Here is a 17,497-nt window from a genome sequence, read left to right as displayed (position 1 = left end):
TTCCATTTTCACTCTCTGTCTATTGATGCGTTACAGTCGTTCGAGAAGGAGATTCTGAGTGCGATGAAAAAGGACGGTTGGGATGGCATCGAGGACGTCGACCAGATTCAGTGGACATTTTTCGGAGCGCTGTTCTACTCAATAATTGTCATCACGACTATCGGTAAGTCAAGTCAAGGGGATTGTTAACAACGTGGGTGCTTTTTATTTCGAATAAATATCGTTTTCAACAAAACATTATCATATCACAAGAGGGTAAACGCGCGCGGGCGTGGCAACAATCGATTTTAGACGGATTTCTTCTCGACTTTCTTGTTGGCTTGCTTTGCCTGGTCAAACTGGGGGCCAAACTGACCGAAAGGTCCTCCCCCGAACGGACCACCGATGGGCCCAGCTCCACCAAATTGTCCGAATTGCGAAGGTCCGTACGGGCCTTGCCCTCCAAAGTATCCTCCAATTCCAGCTCCCGGGTAACCTCCAATTCCTCCCGAGGGATAAGGTGGATAACCGCCAACCCCTGGGCGTCCAAATCCTCCAACGTGATTACCTCCCAAGCCGCCGTGATTACCTCCAAATCCTCCTGGATAGCCCCCTGGGTAACCACCCCCATTATGGCCCCCGTAAGGACGCCCAATGATGCCCGTCGGTCCCTGGGGACCTACCAGAATTCCATTGGCTGCACCCCCATAACCTCCCCCAAAGCCACCTTGAGGCGGGTATCCACCACCCCCAAAGTATGGATTTCCACCGCCTCCATAGTAAGGGTTTCCACCTCCCAATCCAACGTTTCCACCTCCAAAGCCAGGATTGAAGCCGTACGGAGTCTGCGGAAACTGTCCGCCGCCGGGCCCTCCAAACCGTTGATTGAATCTGGACGGAGGAAAATTGAACAACAATAAAAATCCTTCCGCAAACACCAACACCAACTCGACTGCTAGCATTGTGTAATCTTACCCGAAATCGCTCTGTTGATTGCCGACTTCACCGGAAAACTCATCATTCTGGGGGCGGCCAAGCGTGGGCCGCTTCGTCGTAGATTCTTTGACTTCGTAACGGGCTAACCTGCAAGTGGATGGAAATAAGTGCGTCGAAGAAGAAGGATAATGCGCTTTGCGAGGGGAACTCACATTGGCATCAAGCGATTCTCAGTGAGAATATTGTTTTGTGTTATATGTATTTATTTTTTAATTTCATTGGTATAGTTTTTTGAGTTAAATATTTTTTCTAATCAATCTCAGACTCTTGATTAATTTTATGAAAAATAATGCAAAAAAAAAAACAATTTAAAACATGTTTAACACCTAAACTCTCAAGCTTGAGAGAAAATTGAGATTTGGATGGACAACCCTTTCATTTTTCTGGGTTTTTACTAAGACACGTTTTGAAGTGATTTGTAGCTCGAAACCATTAAGAGATATACAGTTTGTTTCATAGAGACTTTTGTATAAAATTGGTCGCCTGATTTGATAGCTTACTCAAAATTTCGAAAAAAAAAAATATTTTTCATCAAAAAAGTTGCAAAACAGTTTTAAAATCTCTGCCATATCCCGTTACTCAATTATTAAAAATCGTGAGACATGTCATTTTATGGGAAATTCAATCTGCAAAAAAAATCATTTTTAAATCATGTTTTTTGTAACTTTGTAGGGTTACCTTTCAACCCTCTAACGCCATGGTTATTCCAGAGCACCACTAATTTTTGCGTTCAAAATTAAATTTCTCTGAAAACATATTTTTTTTCAACTTGGGCTTCATCCATAAAGTACACCCAACTGGCAGTCGCATGATTGTGATGCATGGCGGCATGAAAGTATATCAGAATCTGCATGAAATCTGTCCTCATGCATTTTTTGCGATATAGGAGTATGACATTTTTGCCCGTTACCGACAATTATCGACATTACCGACGGCTTTTTGATTGTATTTCACAAAAAAAAACACATAGCAGAACGAGTATTGAACCACCAACTTCTTGGTTATTGATCCAACACGCTACCACCGCGCCATGGACGCTTGATGAAAAGTGAGTGAAAGAGCACCAAGATATGCTTCTCTTTGGAGTGTTGCTCGGGGACGGGCCAGCTTTATATGTGTTGGTGAGAACTGCAGATCGCTGAAATTTTTACACGCGGGCAAAAATGATCTACAAGCTTGCTGCAAAAAATGTTATAAAATATGACATTTTCTGCAACAAATCTAATGTTGCAGATTTTGAGATATATTTTTCCTTTGGGTGTACGTCACGCAAAAATCAGCCAAAATTTACCCCCCCCCCTCCCCCCCCCTCTTTGTAACGCTTTTCCTATACTTATAACATGCAATGTCTCACTTGCCTCCCCCCCTAGAGCGTGACATACTTTATGGATGACGCCTTGCTTCAACCTTCATTTGTTTATAAAGAATGTTAACTTATAACCATCAAAATTTCAACAAATTTGGACGATCCAGTTACAGGTAATGTAGAAAAACGTAAAAAATCTCGATTTTGCTCTGGGTGAAAAGAGGTTAAAGTTTAACAATATTCTACAAAGTTGTAGAGCAAACAAAAAAAAAATGATGCAAAACATAAGCGGTTTACGTGTAGGGTAGGGTAGTCATCAATGAGACACTTTTGGTTTTCAACTTTCAAAGATTTTTCTCATTTTTTCATCAGCATGTTTTAATGAGCTTTTATTGCATTTTCTTTCTTTTAATGTGTTCTAACATTGACCAAAATATGAGATCGATCCGACATCTACAGCCAGAGTTATTCAACTGTCTCATTGTAGACGCACTTGGCAGGAACAATGAGACAGCTGGGGAACAATGAGACACACTACGAAAATCAAGATTTTTCTAGTAAAACATCATGTTTTTGTATTGTTCCATTGCAGGTAATTTGCCTTGAACATTTTAGAGCAATTTTGCCAACATGAAACTTCAATTAACAAAAGTTATACTAAAAAGTATTTAAATTTTGTAAAATCCGTATATTTATACCAAATAACTTCGTATTTTTGGCTAAATGAAGTTAAAACTCAATAAATATGCCAAAAATCACTTTTAATTCATGTTTTGAAAGATTTCCATAGATTTTGAAAAGTTTAATGAAGAAAAATCAAAGTGTCTCATTGTTACCTATGTGCTGAAATGAGTGGGGAACAATGAGACAGTCCTGGATACTGGATATATTCTAAATTTTGGCCAAACCTAATGGAAGGACATTGTAGCCCAACTCAATCCCTATGGAACGTCGAAAGAAATTTGAAGAAATATTAGTTTTGGTGTTAATGGCAGCCTACGAGCGAAAAAGTAATTTTTGTCCATAATTTACTTTTACACCCCAGAATCAAACATTTATGAATAACTTTTCAAGGAAGCGTCTATAACAAAAGCCACTATAATGGCAGACGTGTATCCAGTAGACACACCTTTCCCCCAAATATGAGCCTGATTGGTTGAAACTACGACTTGTGAGAGCCATTTTATCATTGTTCCCCGTGTCTCATTGATGACTACTCTACCCTATTCTATTTACAAGTTAACAGATTGTATCGTTTTTTTATTGTGATGATTTTGACAATTTTTAGCCTGTTTTTCATAGTTTTCACCCCTAAAACTCAATTGTGTCCCTTAGATTTCTTCTTTTTTCGGAAAGTTCAGCAAAATTTGAATAATAATGATCCTTTGGACGTTTTTTGTGCCCTGTCCAGTGCACAGTGGGCGAAATGGAACCCAAAATCGGACTTAATTGAACGCGGCTGGTTCCCTGGTATGAAAAATAGTGTTTCTTATGTAAAAAAATCCGGGAAATCGATTGGTGATGGTTTCATCCACCGCACGAAACGGCAAAGGGTCCATTTTGCCCCAATTGCCCATTTTTTACATTTTTTCTTGAAAATCGGTCTGTATTTAGAGCGGAGGCTTTAAGCGGCCATCCAAAATGCACTTAACTTATGTGAAAATGTCCCAGGAATCCAGTAAAAATAACCACTTGCACCGCAAAAATCATCTACACCCAAAGTTAAAGAACGAGAGGATAGTCCTCACGAAAAGAAACGTGAGGAAAGTGCTATTTTGCGAGAGTATAGTCCTCTCGCGTGTTCATTCGTTCATTGGAACAGTTCATCCTATTGAGTGGCTTATATGGACACATGACCGCCACTTTGTCACCGAACTGCGGTGGCCCATACGGTAAAGGCACGGTTCAATATGCCGAAGGTCTTGGGTTCGAGTCTCGGTACCGGTACTTTTTTTTTTTTGATAGATGAACTTTTTTTGAAGATGAACCATGAGTAAAGTACTCTCGGTAATTTCGGGATTTATCCTCTCCGTTCGCACACAGTACCATTTTACTACCGAATCGTGCTCTTAATCCTCTCGTAAGCCGATACCCAGTTCTGGGTGTAGGGTCCATTTAACCCAAATTCCGCTATAAAAGCATTTTTGGCCATTTTCAAATGTTAGGTCAGATTTTACAAATCTGAAAATATTTTTTTCGTAAAGATCAGACAATTTGACATAAGAATGACGATTTGCACTTGATAGTTAAACACATTTATTTTGAAATAGGAATTAAACTAAATAAAAAGATTGAAGAATCAGTTTTGGCCCAATTTCCCAAACGCAGAATAAACTGCCTTTTACATAATTTTTATTTTTATCAACATAAATTTGTTAAACTTTTGGGTTAAATGGACCCTAGATGATTTTTGCGGTGCAAGTGGTTATTTTTACTGGATTCCTGGGACATTTTCACATATGTTAAGTGCATTTTGGATGGCCGCTTAAAGCCTCCGCTCTAAATACAGACCGATTTTCAAGAAAAAATGTAAAAAAATGGGCATTTGGGGCAAAATGGACCCTTTGCCGTTTCGTGCGGTGGATGAAACAATCACCAATCGATTTCCCGGATTTTTTTTACATAAGAAACACTATTTTTCATACCAGGGAACCAGCCGCGTTCAATTAAGTCCGATTTTGGGTTCCATTTCGCCCACTGTGCAGTGCTTTAAAATACACTTCATAAAATTGCCATGTAGGGCAAAGTTTCAATGGAATCGAGCTCGGCAAACTTTTTTACGATTTCGTGGTAGATGGCGGAGAATTACCCTCACGTATTTATTTTATGTTTGTTCTGTAATTGAATTCACTATTTAAATTACATAATTACTTTGCTTTATTTTTTTCTCAATTTTTTTAAAATTAAAAAATAGAAACTTAAAGTAAATGTATCTTACCTTAGTGGAGTTCAATCTGTCTATACAACAATAATCAAAATTGTATAGTATTTAAATTAGGTTTAAAAAGTTGGTTTTTCGCCTGATTGAAAATGTTTTCTTGCTTTTATGAACATTTGCCAACATATAACATATACTAAACAAATTTGAAAATTTATTAAAAAAAATACTTTAAAATTCCAAAACATTGAAGAAATGCCTTCTTATAAAAGTCTTTTTTTTATATCTACATATTTTGCAATCTTTTTATTGATCCTCTGAAAAATTTCTCCATAACGTGAATTTACTTCTTATCTTTGACGATTTTGATGGTTTCCTTGAATGTCAAGAAAAATTTGCTGGTTTTTGTAAAACATTTACAGTGTTTAAACGCCAGAATGTGTAGCAAGTTTGTTACACATTAAGTCACATATGATATGCCTTTGAAGCGCAATTTTTATTGATTATAGTAATTTAGAATAAAACATAGAATCTGGTGATTATTTGGATTATTTTTGAAAATTTACAATCCCTCGAACATATATGTGAACTATTGACTGATAGAAGTGGATTGTTTGAACTTTCTCTGTTTCGGATAAATAGATTCGGTATTAAGTTCAAATCAAAATAAAAATAACTAGGTTTAAAAATTGCATCCATGGCAGAAACAAATAATTTGAAAATTAATCATGGCAAAAATAATGTTATTTGAGAAATCATTAGATTAGGTAGCGTATTAATTAACGTAAAATAATAAGGTAAAACAAGGAATCGATTTCCAATTATTTTTTTGTTCTCAGATTTGCTTATAAAATTTAAAGAATGCTTACAATCTTCAATTCTCCATAATTCAAAATGTTTTTTTTTTTACCTAGAAACCCCCATTTCTGCGCAGCCACATGGTTATTGTTTGTAGTAAAAAAAATTGCCTTTTATCAGCAAGGTAAACATTATCGCGTATATTACCTCCCTCCTCCCCTCCCCCTTACCTTTCATACCTAACGTCCTGTTGCTGATTGAATTTCCTGTCGTTGGCGGCGTCACTGCCGAATCGTTTCGTATCCTGGAACGCGATGACGTCACTACGCACTCGATCCGGCGAGCTTCGGTCTGCTGCTGCTCCTCCACCACCGCCATTCGGCTTCGACCAGGACCATTTCTCTTCCGCATTGATTGATACGGCCACCGCCAGGAGCACCAGCACCAGCACCAGGGGCTGGAAAAAGTGGCCTGTCAGCGGGAAAGAAGCGCGCGGTCGTGACCAAACAATTGGGATAGATAGAGGAATGGAGCGAGAGAAAGTAAAACGAGAATATTATTCATTGCGAAATCGAGATTTCTTGTCTGATGGGAAAACGAGATAGTGATAGTGGAGCAGATGAAACAAAAAGAAGGAAAAATAGATATGGGAAAACACAACATAAAAGATGACTTTATCATTCCTTAGACAACAACAAATAAGGAGGCGGGGAGGACCCTTAGTGGGTGGCCATTAGTGTGATCAGAAAATGAAGAATTTCAAAATAATCCGACAAAATGACTGATAATCTTTTAAGATTACCAAATTGACGTGATCTTGTCACAAGTCGCTTTTTGACGTTCTGACAAAAACTGAGAATTATTGTAAAATTCCACTGTACAGAACTTCAAAAAGTCTTTTTTTCGCGGTGAATTGATTGATTCAATTAATTTTTATGATTCTTTTTGTTTTTTAATGCAAAAATCACGTTTTTTACCAGATTTTAAGACGCTGTACCAAATTAGCAGTATATTTGGACCATAGTTTCTTCGGTGATGTAGATTACCTTCTTGAGCAACCTAACACGATCCCATTTTCCATATTTCTATAAATCGATACAGGAGAGCCCAGAGGCATCGATATAATGAATCCATTAAAAATCTCATACAAAATTAAATTTCTTTGCATCATATTAAGGCTGGATAAATCTAACAGAAACTTTGGCGAGTTATTGAGGACTACGGAAGGAACTCAAAAATTGAAGTTCTCAACGAATTTCTCCACTTTTTTTTATACATTCTTATCACATCAATTATCCGTTAAAAACACTCAATTAGGACCATTTAAAATGTAAGAGGTGATATTGAAAAAAAAAATCACTCGAAAAATCAAAAAGTTTGTTAAATAGTTTTTGAGATATCGGCATCTGAATTTTGGACGGTTTTTTTGTTGACAGAAGCTGTTTGTCAACAACCTTAAGTTAAAGAAAAGTACTTTAAATAAAAGACTTTTGAAACTAAAATTGCATAATTTTTTGAAATTTATTGGTGCATTTTACTTAAATAAATATTGATATTACTTTCAAAGACAAAATTCAAAAAAAAAATATTAAAGGCTTTTGCGAAAATGTAAGATTAATTAAAAGAGCAGTTCTCTACGAAATCGATTTTTTCTAATTTGAATTTTTGTATTTTTTAATTCGCATCATTAGTTTGGCCATATAATTTTCCATACAAATTTGGAAGCTGTCCATACAAAAATGATATGTGAAAATTCAAAAATCTGTATCTTTTGAAGGAATTTTTGAATCGATTTGGTGTCTTCGGCCAAGTTGTATGTATGGATAATAGGTTGCCCAGAAAAAATGACCCTCTGCTCCACAAGCAAAAATTGTTTTTTTGGGTTATTTTAAGCATCTGTGCAAATTTTGAGCGCAATTGGTTGAGATTAACCCATTGATACCCGAGCCTAAAATTGATGAAAAAAATGTTTTTCATACAAAAATGACTTTTTTAAATCGCTAATAACTTGTCAGGATCGAGCTTTACGGCTTTGGTGTGTTCTACAAAGTTGTAGAGCATTAAATTTTCAATAAGAATCTCAAAAAGTAAAGTAAATCTTTCCCAGTTCCTGAGGGGAACACCCTTGAAGAGTATCGAGGCCGGATATGTTATGTCTCCTATTTCTCAGCTTTTCAAAAAAAAAATTTTTCAAAAGTGGGAAAACATGTGAACTAATTTTAAAAAAAATTAAAACTGCGACTATTTTCAAAAAAGATATCTAAAAATGGCTATTACTTAAAAACGTTGTACTTTATCGAAATTTCTCTCATGTAATTTTTGATTTTACATCGAAAAATCAAGTTGACAAATTTTAGCGACCAATATTTCAAATTTTTGGAAAAAAATCTGTATTTATTTAAAAATTCATAACTCGTTCAAAGATTTTTTACACAACCTGGAAATTTCTGAAACGTTGGCATTTGATGTCCCATAAAACATATAAATAATAGTGTTTTTTTGTGGTGTGGAGGTAGTACCTACACTAACTACAAATACAGATACACCAGCGATGAACCTTCAGTCGAGAACAGAACACTGATGAAGTCTGCAAGCAGTAGACAAAATACGATCTGTCAAGATATTAAAAATATATAGCGGAATTAAAAGGAACAACTCGTCTCTTTGTATTCATAGTGTTTTTTGCAAACCAAGTTTTAGTGACAAAAAGTTAAATTATAAATCACCAAAAAAAATTTACCGTATATTTTTCTTCAGTGTAGTCCTTACCAATACCTACAACTTTGCCGAAAATCCAAATCCATCAAAAAATTCCTTCAAAGATACAGATTTTTGAATTTTTATACATAATTTTTGTATGGACAGCTGGAAAACTAAATGGAGACAATCGTCTTGCGGATTATTTTAATAATTAAGTGTAATTTAATATTTTGATAAGATTTGAATGGGATTTCCAACTTATTTATTATCTTGGACAAAGCTTTATACAGACAATTTTAGCCAAAAATAGGAATTTTGTGTAAATATACACCCAGAACTGGACATCGGCATACGAGAGGATAAAGAGCACGATTTGGTAGTAAAATGGTACTGTGTGCGGACTGAGAGGATAAATCCCGAAACTACCGAGAGTACTTTACTCATGGGTTCATCTTCAAAAAAAGTTCATCTATCAAAAAAAAAGTACCGGTACCGAGACTCGACCCCAAAACCTTCGGCATATTGAACCGTGCCTTTGCCGTATGGGGCACCATGGTTCAGTGACTAAGTGGCGGTCATTTGTCCATATAAGCCACTCAATAGGATGAACTGTTTCAATGAACGAATGAACACGCGAGAGGACTGCACTCTCGCAAAATAGCACTTTCCTCACGTTTCTTTTCGTGAGGACTATCCCCTCGTTCTTTAACTTTGGGTGTATGGAATCAGAATCCAGAATTACATTTGAGAAGGGTAAAAGTATTTTTGAAACATTGTTTTACATCGTAATTTAGATATTGCCGTATCTCAAAACAGGTCAGAGAAGAACTTGTTGAAAATTAGACGGGTTTTCAATAGAAAACAAATACACGTCATTTCTATGAGATTAATTCATTTTTAAGTTAAGTAATGTTTTTTTTCGATGAAAATTTTTGTGGAGATAGCCTAACATGTTTAGACAAGCTTCAAGCAAAATGCAAGATGGAGCAACTCACATGAATAAATACAAAAAAAATATTTAAAGGGTAAAAATTTATCACGACAATCAATTTTCCACACTATTTTACAAAAGTCTCAATATTGACCACCTGTAAATATTTATTCAGTTATTTTTTTTTGTAAGACAGTCATAATATTACAAGAAAATTTCAGTTCAAAAGAAGACCACACTAGTTATCAAACAGGGTATTGAACGGCTTCTATTTCCAGGCTGGAAGTAAACCTAAATACTCGCTAGTCGCATGCCAACATAACAATTCATCACCCTATAGTATCACCCAAACTCTATCTAGTATTGAGCGAATAGAGCAGAGCGAAAAGCTCATACAGCTTCCAATCTTCGAGCTGGGTTTACAAATTGAAGGAAGTGCTTTCATCATACAAAGTAGGCAACCACATCAAACAGACAGCGGCAGCCAGCGTTAAGAGAAATGTGGCACCCATGTATCACGATGTGCCAAAGAAATTAGATATCATACATCTTGCGAATATTATATGAAAATCCAGCACAGCAAAACGGTAACCCTTTCGGAGGCGAGTGCTGTTTTGTTGTGATTTTCCAAGAATTTAATGTTGTAAAGGTGTACGCAGCTTGTAGGAAGGGTTTGGTAAGGCGAGCTTCACGTAAAATTTAATACTATTGATGATGTTTTCTTTGTTTGTTTTGTTAAAATATCATAAACAAATTTCAAAAGACCAAAAATTGAAATACAGTGTGATTAATTATCAAAAAATATTTCTATTATCCCCAGAGGTAGAAATCGCCTTCCAGCACCATGGTCTCAATTATTCATCATCCAATTCTTGACGGACGCGCACCCAATCTCTCGCAAAGTCAATTTGCCGCGTGCAAACTGAACTTTACCGTCAAGCAAATTTACACTCCATTCGGGGGCTTCAACCGAGCTTCTTCTGCTTCGCAAAGAAAGTGTCACTTTCGCCAGAAGAAAGATAAATCTATCCGGCGCCCCTCGCCGAGATAACAACGTTTCAATTTTTCCCGCGCGTTTTTCACCCACCCTCCCTGGCCACAACACCTCGGTCATCGCTTAATGACCTGCCATGGGGTGATCCCTGGTGCTGGGGTTGTTATTAGCTTCTTAAATTTTTGCTTTCTTTTCATGGAAGATTTCTACACAGCAACAAAAAAAATGCATTTGAAGTCTAAGCTAAAATAGGCATTTTTTATATTAAGTTTTACAGATGTATTAAACTTTTCAAGATCAAAGAAGTTTGAAAATCATTCAACCTTATATTTTTCAACTGTGTAGTATAGAGTTCAGTTCGGTTTGCCAGTTACTAAATATACTATCGCTTCTCCTTGTCTTGTGTCTCGGGGACTTTTCCGATGGGTACACATTAAAAAAATGCTCTGGCCTGGCCGTGTTCCTTTCTGTGAGTGGTTCGTCCTATGAATGGGTGTCAAGATAAGATTTCATTATTTTTAATTAAGCGAAATATAAATTTACGATTTTAATCCAGCAGCGGATAATTGTGCTGTCAGGGATTCCGTCTGCATTTGTCAGATCATCTGATTGTGGCACTAACAATTTCTTTGTCCTTTGGTGTGGACAACATTCCCGACAACAAGGACAAAGACAGAAATATCGGTTGAAGTCACTTTTCCAAGAAGAACTAAGTGATTCCTCTAATCTGTCATGCTTCGTCGTGCCAGAAACAATTAAAATATCAATCAACGTCTTATATTTTATTGAAGCGATCTAAGGCCACTTTTCGTTTAATTTCTAGCATGCAAAAGAACATGACCAAAGTCCACAGCACACACTCTAGATTAGTGTAGCTGCAAGCAAATCTTCTCCTTGTATTATCGTGTTCAGATATGTGTATGTTTTCTAAATCCCTAGACATGCATAAATCAGTTGCTTTTACTGAGTGGCAGCCTTGTAATCGCTTTCGTCGATGTGAAAATATGTGTGAATTGGAAGATGCTTCTGGCACATGAGTGCATCCTCTATATCTAACTCCCCTCTCTCTCTTCAGAAGTACCAAGTACAAGGCACCAGGATGGAAATTGCAAGTATTACATTACCAGATGTACGCAGGCACCATTAATCTGAACAAACACACTTCCATTTAGACTGTAAGTTGTAATATGCATACCTCGATGTTCGTACAAATTCTAAACATTACGAGCTACTCACAACTCCACTGCACCGCAGACCGACACCCCTGGTGCTTTCTTGGAAAACATGAAGAAACCCAACTAAACAACCCTTCAAAAGCATTGGCTTTCCTGTTGTGGGAAAAGTACAGTCATGCTGGACGTTCGTACAGCTTTCACTTGTGTTTTCAGTACTATTGCTTCAGTATGATCTAGCAGTTGGTGGTCAGATCAATTGTTTGATTGACTTCAAAGTGACGTCAATATATTAACAATTTAAAATGGATTTACGATGATAACACCATGAAACAATAACAACCTTTGAACATTACTGAAGAGGAGAAATAAGATGAGAATATGAGATTACAAAAGTGTGGTTTTCTTTAGACAGCATTTCATAGATCATAAAATACTCTAGGAAAAGAAAAAAAAAATCAAATGAAGGAAATTAAATCACACTGTTCACCATAATCTAATCAAACCGTAGCGCATCCAAGCATGCGAATGGAACATTCTTCTTGTAATTTATTATCATTCATCACAAACGTCAAAGCAGCCAGGCTTCAGTTTCCAGCTTAAAACAAAAAACAAAAAACAAAAAACAAAAAACAAAAAACAAAAAACAAAAAACAAAAAACAAAAAACAAAAAACAAAAAACAAAAAACAAAAAACAAAAAACAAAAACAAAAAACAAAAACAAAAAACAAAAACAAAAACAAAAACAAAAAACAAAAAACAAAAACAAAAAACAAAAACAAAAAACAAAAACAAAAACAAAAACAAAAACAAAAAACAAAAACAAAAACAAACAAAAAAAAAAACAAAAACAAAAAACAAAAAACAAAAACAAAAACAAAAACAAAAAACAAAAACAAAAACAAAAACAAAAAACAAAAACAAAAAACAAAAACAAAAAACAAAAACAAAAAACAAAAAACAAAAAACAAAAAACAAAAAACAAAAAACAAAAAACAAAAAACAAAAAACAAAAAACAAAAAACAAAAAACTAAAAACAAAAAACAAAAAACAAAAAACAAAAAACAAAAAAAGCAAAAAACAAAAAACAAAAAACAAAAAACAAAAAACAAAAAACAAAGAGCACTTTTGTAATAATTTGTCAATAGCAAACAAAATGCATCTTTTCTGGTTTATTTACATTCTCTTACTATTTCACTAGCAAAAGTAGTACTTTTATAACAACAAACTGCATTTCAAGACTATTTTATTCGGAGCAGCAAAATTCTGCCATCAAATTGCCTGTTCCATGATTGTGGGATGTTTTTGAATTTAACTGAAATTTTCTCAAAAAAAAAGTTTTCAGACCATTCATAAAACATAACGAAGCTTGAGTTTCGTTAGTTTCAGTGTTTGAAGTATTCCTGGAGTTTACATCTGTAAGAAAAAAGTTTTCAGAATTTGTGGTTTTCGTGGGTCAATGTGTTTCTTTCAAAATTTGCTATAAAACGTAAAAAATTACAGTCGGTCAATACATAAATCTAAAGATCTCAAGAAAAGCTTTCTCATGAAGGTAAATGCAAATCATTACGTTCAATTATCGATTAACTATGATTGTTTGAACATTGGCCGATCTGTTAACTGCTCCGAATATGAGGGATGACTGTATATTTAAGAACCACAGTCTCTCTCATATTCAAAAGTATCGATCACCAAAATCCTCCAGAAAAATCAAAACATCCTGCATAGAAAAACAGAGCGAATATTGTTAGGTTTGTTCTGCTGATTCGAACCAACCTATCAGTGCACTTGATCTGTTCCGCACTTCATAAGCTGGAAACTGAAGCTTATCACAGAGCTGGGCAAACTTCCGTAATCCTCAGAGTCAAGCAGTGTTTTCCCGAGTGTAAACCCCTGGCTGCAGCAGCAGCAGGTGATACTACGAAACGAAACAAAATAAAGTCCGTCCAAGCTTCAACACGCTGTGCGCTGTATCGACAACGGGGGCAACGAAATACGAAGCTAAATGATAAATGTCTCCGAGTGGTACAGTTCTGCTGGTGACTAACGTCATGATTCGAATTCCCGGACGCTTCGAAACCCGGACACTTCATCTTGTTTTATCAATTATTTGGAAATAAGTTAGCATTATGAATGTCAAAACTGTGTTATTTGATGAATTCCAACATCAACTTTTATTTAAAGTTTGTTTGAACGCTGTAGTTAATACCAAAACAATAAAATACAATAAATAATAAGTTTACCAAAAATGCGAAACATTTCACTTGAAATATTTCATAGGCGTTCGAAGCACCGGGAAGGCAAAGCAGAAATTTATGGTTTCGATTTTCTTAAATTCCAGCAAATTTTTATATAAACTATCGATTGTTTTGATGTTAACAGCTTATTTGAGACCTAAAGAATGCCATTCACTAACATTTCAGTCCAAATTTGTGCAATTCATAAGTAAAATCGAGTGTCCGGAATTCGAAGCAAAAGTGTCCGGATTTCGAATCAGCTTTTATCAGTGTCCGGGATTCGAAGCACAACTAGTCATTTTAATTTTAAAATTCTGATGAAAAATTGTTAGAAAAGACATATTCTGCATGCACTTTCTTGAAACTGACTGTTTATACTACATCCTAATGAAATTTCTAAATTTCCAACTTATTACATGATTTTTTGGCAGCTATAACAAAAATGATATGCTACTAAGTGTCCGGATTTCGAATCATGACGTTATTTTGTTACGCCTCCCCCCACACCACATCATGGGAGGGGGAAAAGCGAGGAACGGAAACTTTTAATCGGGTTATCTACTCCCTTCCGTTTGTTTCTGGGACGAGAAATCTTTTCTAGAGAAGAAGGAGAAAAACAAAAAAGTGTCAGATGAGCAATTCTCTGGCAATTTTTCAATAGATTTTTCAAAGCAATTTCAATGTATTTATGAGAATATTTAAAAAGGTCTGCGTTTAAAAAATATAAATAATATTTTTTTTTAGAGATTTGGTGGATCTGGCAACACTTTCAATACAATATTAAAATATAAGATATATTTACAAAATCTTCAAAAACCAGCAAACAGCAAATAATAATCCTACAATTTCGATTTTTCAGAGAACTGGCCATCTGGAAAAAGTGTGCGAAATCCGTATCCGTATGCGGTGACGAGAAGACGTATTTTGTGTCCTTTTGCTTATCCTAAACCCCGGTCCCGATGTTCTGGCCATAGTCCCGGTGTACCGGCTGGTGGTTCCATGGTTGGCTTGGTCGTGTCATTAGGGATTTGGATGATTCATTTTAAGTTTTGTTTTGTTTTCCTCTCGCTTTTTTTCCTTCTCTGCTTCTTTTCATCGATGTCATTGTGGCAATGTCGTTTTTCACTTAATAGTTTCTTTTCTCTGCGCTGACAGCAGATCTCCACACCGCAACATCGGGGCACAGCTGTTAAGTGGGGAGCGGGGACGGAGGAGGAGAAGCTTTCCGGAGGACAGCAGCTTGCCACCGTGATGGCTGATTACTGCTTGCTACACGCCCCACTGACTAACCAGGGTGACAAGTTTTGGGGTTTGTGGGGGGAGGTGGGAGGAGATAAACCTTTGGAGTTAGTTTTTGGTGCATTCGACCTCTGTGGTGGATCTTTTCCGCGGGGACACAGCTCAGAATTCATTAATCAAGTCGGGCTAAACTGTGGCATCTGGCTTTTTATTTGAAAATTGAAAATAAATGAGCAAAAAGAGTTGGCTCTGGCGAACTTTATTGCCTCTGGTGAGCTCAAGTGACAAGGTTGAGCTCTTTTTGGTTTGATAACTAATATAAAATTTTTGTCATGTGTTCTACCGCCGTAATTTTTTAAACAATGCTGATTTTTTTTAAAAATCGAAGTATTGGTCGCAAAAATTTTTCAACTTCATTTTTCGATGTAAAATCAAATTATCAATCAAAAAGTACTCTAGAGAAATTTTGATAAAGTGCGCCGTTTTCAAGTTAAAGCCATTTTAAGATAACTTTTTTAAAATAAGTGGCAGTTTTTCATTTTTTAAATTAGCGCACATGTTTACCCACATCTGAAAAAAAAAATTGTAAAGTTGAGCTTTTCTGTATTTTGCTTTTTTGAACTTTGTTGATACGACCCTTAGTTGCTGAGATATTACCATGCAAAGGTTTAAAAACATGAAAATTGATGTTTTCTACACGGAAAGGAGTTCCATCGTGAATTTAACAATCGCAATTAGCTGGCTCGTTTTTGGATAAAACACAACTTTTTTAGTTGTACCAGCTAATTATTTAGTAAAAATTCAGGACCCATTGTTGTTGAAATTTAGGAACACCGATTGCTATTCTGCTGACAGCAACTGACTGCCTGCATTCCACTGACAGTAAAATTTTTGCTAAAGAGCTCCTATTTTAGCTAAATTTTATCTAAATTTTAAGGACAAATTAGGTAGAAATGACAGCTCACGGATTCGCTTGTCAGTTCATGTTTGCCTTGAATCCTGAGTGGTTGTATGTTTTATAAATTAACGCAAAAAGAATTAAACAGTGAGGTGCTGTGACGCGAAGTGAAATTAAGTGATTCTGTAAAGTGTTTTGCAGTGATTGTTGTCATTTACGACTGTAATGTAAGTAAATTTAACAGCCACCAAAGTTGCAACTGTCGGGAACGAATCGACGCACGACGCTTCGAAAAGATCGCACGGAACATCCATGGTCCATTCGGGCCAACCAGCTTTCCTCTATCGGCGCCCTTAGCACCACCTCAACGGTGATCGTAGTCCAGAGACGACCGCGGAACGCCGAGTGGCGTTACCGGTTGGACGTGTTTACCGAAACCCGTCGCATCTTTTTCGACCGGCAGAGCTTAAAGTTCCTGCATTTCTACGGTGTCCAGTTCTAGGTCGTGATAATGTTCTCTTTCGTTCCATTTAAATACATGGAAGGCTGTAAGAAAGTACTGTTGAAAAGGGTTAAAAGTTTTTTAAAATTCTAATCATAATTTTGATAATTTCAGCAAAAAAACAATGGGTTTGTTTGGCAACTGGCAAAAACAGGTGGAATCGGGCTAACAATCTCGTGACATTGTATGGCGAGTTTTACTACTCCGAGGGCACTTTACGATGTTGAGCTAGGATCGGCCACCCGGGCGACAAAAAATCAACGAGTAAGTCTGGATTTTTTTTAAATTATCACTATGGTTCTTCCTTAACAAGTTCCCAGAATCTCATTTCATAAAAAAAACTCGAGAAATGATTCCTTACCCCAACAAACATCAATCACACAATGATTATTTACAAACTACCTTACCTGATGATGATTTGTTGTTTTAAATTGATTTAAACCCAGTACAAGGTCATCTTCTGCAAAGGTGTCATGAATTATAATTCCCTGTCAATTAAAAGCAATATTTATATTAATTTGAGAAAACCGAGTACACGAAAAGTTTACCTTTCCCGAGTGTTCTGCTTAAACTACCAGCAAATGCAGCAACGTTTGCAAATTTTCCGAAAAGCCAGAACGTATTTGTAAACATACCAGCGTGATTTTGGAACTTGATTTGAAACGTCAAGCAAACTGCTCGAATTAATTAAACTCAAGAAGAGCCGGGATGAGGCGCCAGGAGCGGACCGCACTTGCCGAAGATCTTGCAGGGCACGGTGTGGGGCTTGCCGATCTTGTTACTCCAATAACCACGGCGAACCGGCATGACCGACAGTTTGGCCAGGATGATGGCACCACGGATGGCGGTGGCCACTTCCTTGCTG

General features: G+C 36.3%; 2 protein-coding genes across 7 annotated transcripts in view; one reads left to right on the top strand and one right to left on the bottom strand.

The window, feature by feature from the left end:
* The window catches only part of LOC6044622, a 226,162-nt gene that overhangs the window by 33,793 nt on the left and 174,872 nt on the right, over nt 1-17,497 (top strand). For all 5 annotated transcript variants that reach the window (XM_038254067.1, XM_038254066.1, XM_038254065.1 and 2 more), the window contains one exon: nt 37-163. In XM_038254067.1, coding sequence (XP_038109995.1) covers nt 37-163 — 127 coding nt within the window. The remainder of the gene's footprint in view (nt 1-36; nt 164-17,497) is intronic.
* Nucleotides 183-17,497, bottom strand: part of LOC119767002 (glycine-rich protein 23-like) — a 71,427-nt gene continuing 54,112 nt past the window's right edge. Inside the window, exons 3-5 of one of the 2 annotated variants that reach the window (XM_038254120.1) lie at nt 6,188-6,428; nt 955-1,062; nt 183-870 (exon numbers count right to left, since the gene is read on the bottom strand). In XM_038254120.1, coding sequence (XP_038110048.1) covers nt 288-870; nt 955-1,062; nt 6,188-6,428 — 932 coding nt within the window. In that variant the 3' untranslated portion in view covers nt 183-287. The remainder of the gene's footprint in view (nt 871-954; nt 1,063-6,187; nt 6,429-17,497) is intronic. The other variant, XM_038254121.1, reaches the window with a different exon arrangement.

Source organism: Culex quinquefasciatus, chromosome 2 (assembly GCF_015732765.1).
Source record: "Culex quinquefasciatus strain JHB chromosome 2, VPISU_Cqui_1.0_pri_paternal, whole genome shotgun sequence".
NCBI lineage: Eukaryota > Metazoa > Arthropoda > Insecta > Diptera > Culicidae > Culex > Culex quinquefasciatus.
The sequence above is the reverse complement of the archived record's forward strand: the minus strand, read 5'-3'. Positions and strand labels throughout refer to the sequence as shown.